This window comes from Poecilia reticulata, linkage group LG9, assembly GCF_000633615.1.
Source record: "Poecilia reticulata strain Guanapo linkage group LG9, Guppy_female_1.0+MT, whole genome shotgun sequence".
Classification (NCBI taxonomy): domain Eukaryota; kingdom Metazoa; phylum Chordata; class Actinopteri; order Cyprinodontiformes; family Poeciliidae; genus Poecilia; species Poecilia reticulata.
The window spans coordinates 10,257,940-10,269,378 of record NC_024339.1 but is presented as its reverse complement, the minus strand read 5'-3'; the positions used below and the strand labels follow the sequence as shown (position 1 = coordinate 10,269,378).

Below are 11,439 nucleotides of genomic sequence, written 5' to 3'. Positions count from 1 at the left end.
CACATATTAACTGTAGCAAAGACAAGTCGTAACATATCAGTCCCTTCCAGACCGTCTGGTTTATGTTTTTGCTACAACGCCATGGTTAGCTTGTGCACTAGAGATCCTGTAATAGCTAGCGCTATAAAAGAAGCCATAGATAATGTATTATAGCCATAGCTCTAGCTAAATGTCTGCATATTTATTTTTGCAAGTAAATTGCTGTCCTACTCAGTTTGGACTGGTAAGAAAAAAAGAAACAATGAAGGGTGTAAAAGGGGAAGAATGCTGATATTTTTCTTTAAATGCAACGTATTTAAAAAAAAAAAAAAGTTTAAACTTTACATTTAACTCTTTTGTTTTTATATCAGTTTATGAGACATTGAGGAAATCATTTCTGTTCGTTCAAAATACAAAAGGTTTAAAGCACCAAAGCGCTTTAACCTGCAACTGACTTTTACATTTTGATTTGCTACGTTCACAAAATCTATGGAAGCCTATTCCTGCCATAAAAAGTCTTGGTAGAGACGAACTTTAGAGATGGCTTTACAACAACAACAAAAAAACACATTTTCTTGATAATTCACCTGGATTGTGACTTTTATTGTTGTGGTTATGAATTTAAAACTCGAAATTGTGACATTGAAACTCTGCTAAGTAATAATTAAAAGTAGGATTATTACTGCTCATGATTATAACTTTAAAGCTTGAAATTATGATTTTGTTGTCATGATTATGACAAAAGTGAAATTATGACAATGAATCTGAAAATTTAATATTGTTTGGATTATAACATTAAAACTCAAAATTCTGACAGTAAAATTTTAAATCATTTCCCATTTGGATTACGATATTAAAACTCAAAATTACTTACTTTCATGATTATGACTTTAAAACTATGACTTTTATTATTGTGATTATAACTTTAAAGCTTATAATTACAACTTTCTGTTGGGCTTTCATATTTTCTTATAGGCAGAAATGGGCTTCCATAGAATGCAGCATAATTTTAACTAAAATTTGAAATTCTTCCACTTCATTAACAGCTCAAATTGACAACATTTAAACCCAGATTATTGCCAAAATGTACGTTCATTGACAAGAAATGGACAAAAAAGTCAAAAGTTTCCCATAAGAAATAACAAAATTACTTTATCAAAAGTCTAGAACAGTTAACTCCATCATCAAATATCCAGCAGTCTGTTTTGATTTTGGCATTTTATCCATATAGTCTTGAATTGTAGTCCTGCTGGATTGTAATTCATCTAACAATTGTTGATAAATTCTTAACTGCCAACACAAATAAAATCATTTTCCTTTTCCTTTCCATTTCAAACATGTGGAATCTACACCAGTCGTGGCTTCTCCTCTCTTTCCTGACACAAAAAAAAAACAGAAATTTAGCTTTAAAAAATGAACAACACAAACACTGGAAAACCTAAAATGTCCAACAATTGTTCACAGTTGTGACGTTTAAGGAGCAACAGAAAGCCGACTGGACTGAGGAGGAACAAAGCCGTTAAATCTAGAACTCAAAATTATCAGGAAGACCGAAGGATTGTTTATCGTAAAATTACGACTATTTTCGTACAACTTTATTCCCGTAATACGACTTTATTCTCATATTATTGACTTTCTCATGCGAGTTTATTCCCTTAATCTTATTTTTTTTATTTGTTTTTTAGTATGGCCCTAATATTTTCAACTTGTTCTCATGCTACTAAATAAAATTTGCACAAAACCATGTCAGTTTGTATTAACTGTGAAAATTATCCCTGAAAATGAAAAATCGTATGAAAGTTTTCAGAATATTGTCCTTTTCATTCGTCAGCGATTCTCTTTAAGGAATCATCTGCTTTGAACCAAAACCTCCACATTTTTTATCCCTCTGAAAGTCGATGTTTTTGGCTGTTTGGTTCAGCTGACGTAGGAATCTGTAGCGAAACATTTAGGAAACTGTTGTAGCACTTTAAGCTGCCGCTGCTGAGTATTACATGTTATATATGTTTGTCAGAAATGTATTTAAATGTCAGTGAAGCATCCTGAGTAGGAATGTACAGATGTACTCGATCTCAACATGCATATAAAATGTGTTTTAATGTAATTAATAAATACAAAACAAATCAGTACAGTAAAAAGAAAAACATGTTTTCCTCTTTGTTTTCATGTTAAACAGCTAAAAATAAATTACTAACACAGGCAGTTGGAGCTTAAAAGGCATTTAGTGCTGTGATGTTGAGCAGACCTGAGTAAAATAAGGAGCTCTTTTCAGACCAATAATCTGCTTTTTCCACATGTTAAAAAACAACCAACTTCAGCTGTGTTTATAAAATACACGTTTTGACGTCAAACCACCCGTACGGAGACACACTGGTGACGACGTTTTCTGAAGTCAACTGTAAATATGGGAAAAGGTCTCGACAATAAACTCGGTTTGGATTAGATGGAAACAAAAACGAGACGTTTTGTTTTTGTTTTCAACGATTAAATGCGATAAATGTAAAGCTTTAAAGTTGCTTTTTTAAAAACAATAATACTGCACAGAAATACTTGAGTTATTGGGCCTTTTAAGAAGTCTGCACTGTAAAAACACAAAATATTACCAAGTATTTTTGGTTTAATTTCTAGTGCAAATATGTTAGTACACTTGAAATAAGACAAAAATAACTTTTAGGAGCTTCTTATAAGTCAGTAATATTGATGAAGAAGTACTAGGTGAAATAATCTACGAGTGGAATAAGACATTTTGTGCCATATTACTATAAGTAATATGGTAAAAATGTCTTATTTCACCTATAATGAGGTTTGCAACAATAAAATTGTACTGGACGATAAATTGACCCAGAAATTATTGCAACACAATCATACTGATGTTTTGAGGTAATTTTTAGGTAATACATAGAAAATTGCATAATAATGCAAGCTCACCGTCTCAAAGATTAATAAACTTTCATTTTTTTAAAGTACACTTAACACTGAATCTGGAAGATATTTTAAATATTAAGCAATATTAGCCGCATATTAAATTAAAAGGAGCTCAATAATTTGCATTCTGGGGCTTAATTTTAGTTTTCATTTTGTTTACAGACTTCATGATCCATTTAATTAATGGTTTTAGTCATTTATTTGTATTTTTTTCTGAATATTTAAAATATTTTTCCAGTTCTTGTGTAAAATGTTCTTGACAAAATTAAAGTTTTTTTATCTTTAAAAGGACAAACTTGCATTATTATTTTTATTATTATTAAGTTACTTAAAAATGGTCTCAGTATGCAATTTTACCATTATCACCAATATTAGTGGATTATTGACTTACACATAAGCTCCTATATCTTGCTGAAAAGTTACTTTTAAGTTTGTTTTGTCTTATTTTAACATATTTGCAGTAAAAACAAAATACTTGGTAATACTTTTAACTCCCTAAAGTGATTTTAATCAACAGTTTCTACAACTTTTTAAGCTTTATTTGTCATTTTTGCTGCCTCTTTACTCATTTTCAGAACCCTTTGAATAATAAACAGAAAATTTGGCTCCTTGGAAGTGAAATTTATAACAAAAATAACAAAAATTCTCCAGAAAAAAGTCAGTACTTCCTTCGTTTTAAAATTCGTTGAGTTCAGGCAGGTCTTCTGTGGCGTTTTTCTGGTAGACCTGCTCCCACATCACCGTCCTGCAGATGCAGAAGAAATCCCAGAGGTTGCAGAAAACGCCGCGGTCGAACGGGTTCTCCTCGCCGCCGCAGTTCTTCAGGTAGGCGATCCGGTGGCGAGACATGAACTCCCAGGTGGTGCAGTTGATGGAGACGAGGTAGAGGTGGCAGCCCAGCAGCAGCAGCACGACGCCGGAGAAAACCCCGACCACGGCGAGCGCCGCCAGCAGGAAGCCGTTCGCCCGGAACCACAGATCCCACGTCACGCCGGGAGAAACCCCAGAGCTGGAGCAGAAAAACAACAAAAAAACAAGTTAGGCTCATGGAAAATAGACAAAAAAGAGCAAGTTTCTGCCAAAAAAAAACAAAAACTGTATGATTAATATCAGAAACTTTCTAGAAAAAAACAAGAAATTTCTGAGTTTGAAAAATTGTAAATTTGTGAGAAAAAATCTGAAACTTTCCGGAAAAAATAAAGAAATTTGTGGGTTTGAAAAATTTAAAATTTGCAAGAGGAGAATCAGAAATTTAGAGTTTAATCTCAGAAATTTTATAGAAAAAATAAAGGTATTTTTGAGTGTGAAAAGTCAAACATTTGTTGAGAGAAAAAAATCAAAAAGATTTCAGAAAAAACATGAAAATTTCTAAAACTAAAACTCAAATTTTAGTTTTAACCTCAGAAATAAAAAAACTAAGAAATTTGAGTCATTTAGAATTTTTTTTGTTTTGTTTTTTTCAGAGAAAAATATCTGAAATTTTCCAGAAAAAAAATTTCTTGTGTCAGTCGAAATTTTTAGGGGAAAAAAACAACAAAAAACTCAGAAATTTTAGTTTCAATCTCAAAAATTTCCCATAAAAAAAAAACAAGTAAATTTGAGAGTTTGAAAAGTCAAAAATTTGAGAGAAAAAAATCTAAAAATTTTCAGAAAAAACATGAAAATTTCTGGGTTTGAAATGTCTGAAATTTACTAGTAAAGAACTCAAATTTTAGTTTTAATCTCAGAAATAAAAAAAAACAAGGACATTTGAGTCATTTAGAAATTTTCTTGTTTTGTTTTTTTCAGAGAAAAATATCTGAAATTTTCCAGAAAAAAACTATGAAATTTCTCGTGTCAGTCAAAAATTTTAAGAAAAAAAAAAACAAAAAACTCAGAAATTTTAGTTTTAATCTCAGAAATTTCCCATAAAAAAAAAAAAGTAAATTTGTGAATTTGAAAAGTCAAAAATTTTCGAGTGAGTTTTTCAGAAATTGGCATTTTTCATTTTATGGTCGATGTAAACGCAGCTTGTGAAGATTTGAATAAGCAGAGATGTTTGAATATAATCTGCTTTAAATGATCCGTATCTGAGAGTCTGGAGATTCAGCCTCCCTCAAGACGTCTCAGATAAAGAGACCCAAAGGTTGTTTACTGTGTCTTATGTAAGGCACTCAGGTATCAGTCAGGGCTGATTAATCACATCTCCTCTGTCTTCTTCTGCTCCAGGTTCAGATTCCCAGTGATTTTAATCTAACAGACGATCCCAAAAACTGCTTTTTCACTTTTCAACCATTTTCAAGGCAAGTTTTCAAACTTTTCCAGCACCACTTAGGAAATAAAAAAAGACATTTTCAGCTCATTATTTTATATCATTCATTACTGGTATTAGCCTGATCTTGTGTTAGTATTCTAAGGTAAACTAAAATCTAACAGTTTTATATTTTTAAATGTCTTTCTTACTCTACACCTGAAAAAATATTTCTCATTAAATTTTGCTGTCAATTGGGAAATATAAATAATTTTGTTAAATCTAATTAAGCTAAAACAGAATAAATTATGTTTGATTTAACTTCAGACAGAGGAAAAAATGTGTATGCATCTTTGTTTTTAAAGAAATTAAGGACTTTTAAAACCTTTAAAACATTGAATTGAAACTCAAACCCTTGGAGATTTCATAAAACATGATAAGGTCTTTTTTTTTTACAGCCTTTATGTGACTCTTGACCTTCTGGTGATTCTCTCGACGGTTTTATCCTCGACTGTTTAGTCATTTGTAATTGTTTCGTCTTAAACATCCGAGCATATTTAGTTTTTTTCAACTTAAAAGTGCTTTTTTTGTTTGTTTTTTATAATTATAACAAAAAAACAGCAGCAGATTGAGCTTAATAGAATTAAAATGAGATAAGAATTGTGATCTGAATGAGGCTTTAAGGCTCTTCTGGTCGTTTAGCTGGAAACTTTTGGTCTTTGACACGCAGATCCCATGATTGTTGTTCTTGAACAACACTTTGCAGCTTTCTCTTACACAACCTGCTTTCTCTAAAGGTCAGCATGAGTTACCTAACTCAGCAAGACGCAGAGAGATAAAACCGCTCAGCTTCCCTCACTCATCCTCCTGTGTTTCCTTCAACATGCTATGACGTCACAAAACACGTTAATTACATTTTTTAACAAAATCATTCGTAGATAAGTGGATCTTAATCTGCTCAGTTATGCATATTTTGAGCTGCTTTCAGAATGAGATGTTTTAGGGTCTCTGTCACTTTAAATCCAAGTAACCTGCTGCTGGCCACCTTTACACTCACACATTAAAATGTCTGACAGCGTTTTAGAGCCACTATACATTTTTAAAAAACAGTACATTTCTGCAAAGAAAATCTCGGTTAATCTCAGATATTTTCTATAAAAAATTGGCAGATTATTGAGCTTGGAAATATTTCTGATTTTCAAATTCAGAAAATTTCCAAGTTTGAAAAGTTTCTTAGTTTGAAAAGTCAAACATTCTCGAGTTGTGAAAGTCAGAAAATTTCTGACACGAGTCTCCAAATTTCTGAGTTTTTGACTAGTAAATTTTCAACAAAGTGATATTTTCTTGGGGATCTTTCTTAAAAATTTCTGAGATTTTTCCCCACATTTCTGAGTTTTCTTCTACAAAATATAAAATTTTTAAAACTAAAATTCCCACGTTTTTTCAAGAAAACTTCTCAGATTAATCTCAATATTTTTCTCTGGCAAATTTTTATATAAAAAGTGAAAACTGAGACATTTCCTGTTTTTTGTTTTTAGAAAATGTCTGGGGTTTATTTCTTGCAAATTTTGGACTTTTCAAACTGAAACTCCCTTGTTTTTTCTGGATGATTTCTGAGCTTAATCTCAAATTTTAATTGAGTTTTATGGTGGATATGTTCGTTTTTCCCCCCTTATTTTTATTTTTAAGCACTTGGGCTGATTTTAGAAGCAGTTGAGACCCAAATGGAAGAACATAAATGTTCAAAATGTGAATTTTGCATGATGCTAGAGCGTGTAGAACGTACAGAGCGATGTGAAGGGCCCACAGCAGCACCAGCAGCTGGACCAGCAGGTAGACCACGAACCAGCGGTGGTTCCTCTCCCCGACGCAGTTCTCGATCCAGGGGCAGTGATGGTCGAAGCGCCGCACGCAGTGTTTGCACGTCTTACAGTGCTTCGCTCTCATTGGCTGCTGCTCAGGACACACACAGCAAGACGCCATTTTGTTAATCATGCAGTCACTCCTTTAGGACGACAAAAACAAACTTTAAATTCTTCACATTCTGTCACATTACAACCAAAATGATGTATGTTGTTTGAAATGTTTCACAAATACAAAATCTACTACTGATTATTTTATTAATCAATTATTCTGATGATTAAACAATCGGACAAAACAATTGCCACATTATTCATATTTATTTAACCTCATAGGCATTTTTGAAGGATTTTAGGAATACATTAAAAGATGCAAATAAACAATTCGGTTTCTTTTTTAAATAAGAAAATAAAATATTTTACTACCTATAACGCACCAACATAGCATTCCTTTACTGAATTTGAACAAGGTGAAACAAAAAAAATCCAGAGATAAACTTTGAATAAACCAACAGATTAAACCAGCAGGATGTGAAGTCAGCTGGGCGGAAAGTTTTAGTGGCGGATCAGAAGTTTCTGCAGCCGGCGGGGGTCGGTTACCTGCAACAGGCAGAATCCGCAGCGCCGCAGCCGAGGGGTCGACGGCTGAGGGATCATCAACTCCATTTCTTCATCTGACCCTTGACCTCCCTGCATACGAAACAGACAGATGTGGGCCAACATCTGACACCCAGGCCCACGGCGACCTTTCAGCTAATAAACTGTGCCTCAAATAGTAAACACTATTTATATCCTTGCTGCCTGCTTTTTTTTTTGTAAGGAAACACATTTTTATTAAATTGATTCTTACCTTAAACGTGTCGGCGAGGACAAACCCAGGATCCATTAAAGAGACGGTGAAGTACAAAAGCACGGACAGCAGGACGAGCAGGAAGAACAGCGCGGGCAGCAGCAGCTCTCCTCGCTCCTCATATCGCCGCAAATCTGCACACATTTATTTCTTTCATGAGACGGAGTCATCTCAATATTTCTGAGTCTTGCCTTGGCTTTTTTTTTATTTTTTATTTTTACTTTCAGCACTTAGAAATTTCGTTGTTTTTTTCTAGAAAATTTCTGAGTTTTTTCTACAAAAATTTTAACATTTCAGGATCAGAAATTTCCAAAGTTTTTCTAGAAAATTTCTGACTTTTATGTTGGAAATTTACTTTGTTTTTTATTCCCAACTGCATTGATTCTAATGCCAATGTATAAGAATGACACACATTTAATTTGAACATTTAAATCATCTTACATTGAAAACATGAGTTACAACACATAATATATGTCTTTTAATAAGCATGCTTTTTAAATTATCTTTAATTTTACAGTAAGTGATACTCCAAAAGAAGACTTTGGTGCACCCAAATCTACTTTTTATTAAGTTATTAAACTTGACCAGAAATAAAAAATATGACTCAAGAAAGTGACTAAAATTTTGTTCCTAATGAGAATTTTATTTTCTCCATTATTTTCAATTGATCCCAAATAAAAAATAAAAATAAAACTGAATGTCTTTCAGATTTTCAATGATTTACAAATTCATTTTCTATAAAATATGACAACTTTATTTGTTTATTAAATAGGATCGCATAACAGTCATTAAATTGTCATACATCAGTTGTTGTCAGTCAGAGGCCTTTTCAGATTCGTTGCAAGACTGACTGCTGCAGGAGAACCTTCCTGCCCACATCATCGTTATCCACAATTTTATTTTCTTTTAATTGAATTGCTTTGTTTGTTGTTTAACAGCAAAAATATGAATTATTCATTTAACAGAACCTAAGATGGAAAACTCAAAACGCCTCTAATTAATCGGACTTAAATAATCTTTATTATGACAGAGACATTGCTGTACAGGTAAACTGATGGTTTAAATAAACTCACCTGTGTTGTGCAGGAACAGGATGAGGGTTACGACCCAGGTAAGCACGGTGTGACCGACCCGCACCAGAAAACCCGACCGGAACAGACTCTGGACCATCCTAACAGCAACACGACCTCCGGTAAGGTCCTGACTAAAAAACAAAAGAAATCCACAAAATGTCTTTATCTGCCCCACGAAATAAACGTAAAACCCATTTTGGAACTAGATTCACCAATTAGCCCTCACTGGAAACCCTTAAAATGAAATACTTCCGTGTTTTGGTATGGTAGCCTCCGCAGGACAAATTGTGCGAACTCAACAACAGTTGAGATGTTCTCGTCATCCAAATTAAAATCAAATTCAAAATACTTCAATTGAATATTGTTGTAACTTATATTATCCAAGGTTTTTCAAAGAACTGTTGAAGTTCCTAATAGCAGTAGCCAGGAAGGACATCCTGCATCAGTCTGTATCACAGTGACTTTGAAGAAGCCTCTGACTGAAGAAACTTCTAAAGCAGTCTCATGAAGAGGACTCTCAGGATTGTCCATAATTTTACTGATTTTGTGAAGAATCAGTCTTTGCAGCCATCTTTACCAGTTCTTTATGTTTTTAAGTCCGTGGTTCTGATGCCGCTGGCCCAACAGATGATGGCAGAGGAGATTATGCTCGACAACATACTGGCATTCAGATCCTGGGTTTGCAATAATTCATAGTTCCCACAAGTCTGAACCAGAAGGGATCTGCGCCACTGAACCGCCATCTTGGTAGGCAAGCACAGTGCAAAGCATAGATGAACCATGGCTTTGAAACCAACAAAAACTCAAAAATTAGAATCGTTAGAATCGAGTAATAGTTGTAACATACTTGTATTGTTTATAAGTTGGATAGAAATGAGCTTGAGCTTGTTTATTAACAATTAGCTACAGACACCTACCAATATGGCTGTCAGCTACAAAACTGTGACGTAACATGAGAACTTTGCATTGATCCAAAGAGCGATAGCAATGTAATATCTGATTGGCTAAAGAAGAATTAAGATTTTGGAGTGGCCTAGTTAAAGTAAAGACTTGAACCAAATCAAGATGCAGTGGGATGACATAAAACAGTCTGATAGGTATTATAACCTTCCAATGTGGTTGAATGAAAACAATTCAGTAAACAAGAGCGGGTCACAGTTCCTTGGTTAAAACTTCTTGATGATTGAAACGTCTACCAAGCAGAAATAAAAACAAAAGTTATTTTAAAAAATAACTGAACCTTTTTAGATGTGTTGGTAGTGTTTTCATAATGAATCATCTCTGATCTGCTCACAGCTCATCCAACAATCAAGATGAAAGAATCAATTTAAAGGTCACAGCATTTTCAGTCGTCGGTCTACTCAAAGCACGGTGAGTCACTTCCTGACAGACTTCGGTGTGACTTTAATCTCTTTATTTCCTGAGACGCCCGGATGCTTCTGGGAAACAGTCAGGCAAAAGTACAAGCAGTCCAGTCCTCAGAAAATTACTGTTTAACTTAAGCAGAAACATTTTATGCCTGAGTGAGAAATTTACATAAATCTGATGAGACTGGAGTGAAATTGTGTTGAATATATAACCCAGTATTTTTTAAAGTGGGCAACACAATCCACAACAGCTCTTTATTTAAATAAGAGTTGCAGCATTTTATTTCCATTTGGGATATTTTTTAATTGGTTTAATGTTTTAAACCAACATTTTTAGTACGTAATATTTAAATGTGCTGACATCCAAATTGCACAGATGGTTACATTTTAGAAACTTTATGAATTATTACAAAAAATAAGTATTTTTAGAAGTAGTTTTACTACATCTTTTGTCCCATCACTTAATTTGTTACATTTCGTAGAAATCAGTTTTCATGTTGACCTTAAAGCGTTCTTTTTTTTTTGGCAATTAAAAAAAATATAAAAGCCAAATTTTGTTGATCATGATAGATTTGTTAAAGCAGTAGAAAGAGGAAAACTGCAAAGAAGGTAAATGTTTTTTAGGCTTTTTTGGGTGACGACTATATTTATTTAATTTTTCTGAAAAAAATTACTTTTAGGATTATTTTTATTTTTACTTGAGTCATTTTATTATGAAGTATTTCTACTCTTACTTGAGCAAAATTTCTGAATTTTCTACACACTGAATGATAAAACAAACATGTTTTAACCAGAGATTCACCAGACTCAGATACACACCTGCAGTTTTGATTAAAATATTAGTTTTTTATTGAAAGAAACTGATTTGGAAAAATCTTCTTTTGCCCGACTATTTTTGTTGCTTTTTGAATCATTGTCATTTTTGTTCTTAATGCCAAAATTTCCACTTAACTTTGTTTTGGTCCATCTGATTATATAATATTTAAAAATGAAAAGTCTACTCAGTACTTGAGTTGACTTTTACCAAATACTTTACTAAAGTAATTTCTATGATGTTCTATTTACTTGAGTAAAAATATGAAGTGCTGCTACTTGAGTAAAACTTTTGGGTTTTCTTCCCACCTCTGGTATCAAGTAGGCATTTAACTTTTTGATT

The 11,439-nt window shown here is 33.1% G+C and overlaps 1 protein-coding gene across 1 annotated transcript; it reads right to left on the bottom strand.

Moving 5' to 3' along the window:
• Positions 1–3,510: 3,510 nt before the first annotated feature.
• On the bottom strand, positions 3,511–9,182 carry zdhhc12a (zDHHC palmitoyltransferase 12a). The gene is made up of 5 exons (XM_017306749.1): positions 8,917–9,182; positions 7,844–7,977; positions 7,594–7,683; positions 6,921–7,087; positions 3,511–3,913 (listed from the first exon to the last, which is right to left on the bottom strand). The coding sequence occupies exons 1-5, from the start codon at positions 9,011–9,013 to the stop codon at positions 3,580–3,582; spliced, it is 822 nt and encodes a 273-aa protein (XP_017162238.1). The 5' UTR covers positions 9,014–9,182; the 3' UTR covers positions 3,511–3,579.
• Between the last annotated feature and the right edge of the window lie 2,257 nt (positions 9,183–11,439).

What these genes read in the sequence shown, in the direction of transcription:
- zdhhc12a (XM_017306749.1), bottom strand. Translation starts at nt 9,013, where the DNA reads ATGGTCCAGAGTCTGTTCCGGTCGGGTTTTCTGGTGCGGGTCGGTCAC. An exon ending in GCGGATTCTGCCTGTTGCAG is followed by an intron (nt 7,088 to 7,593) that starts GTAACCGACCCC and finishes TGTCCTGAGCAG; the next exon opens with CAGCCAATGAGAGCGAAGCA. An exon ending in TGGGCCCTTCACATCGCTCT is followed by an intron (nt 3,914 to 6,920) that starts GTACGTTCTACA and finishes TTTCTGCTCCAG; the next exon opens with CTCTGGGGTTTCTCCCGGCG.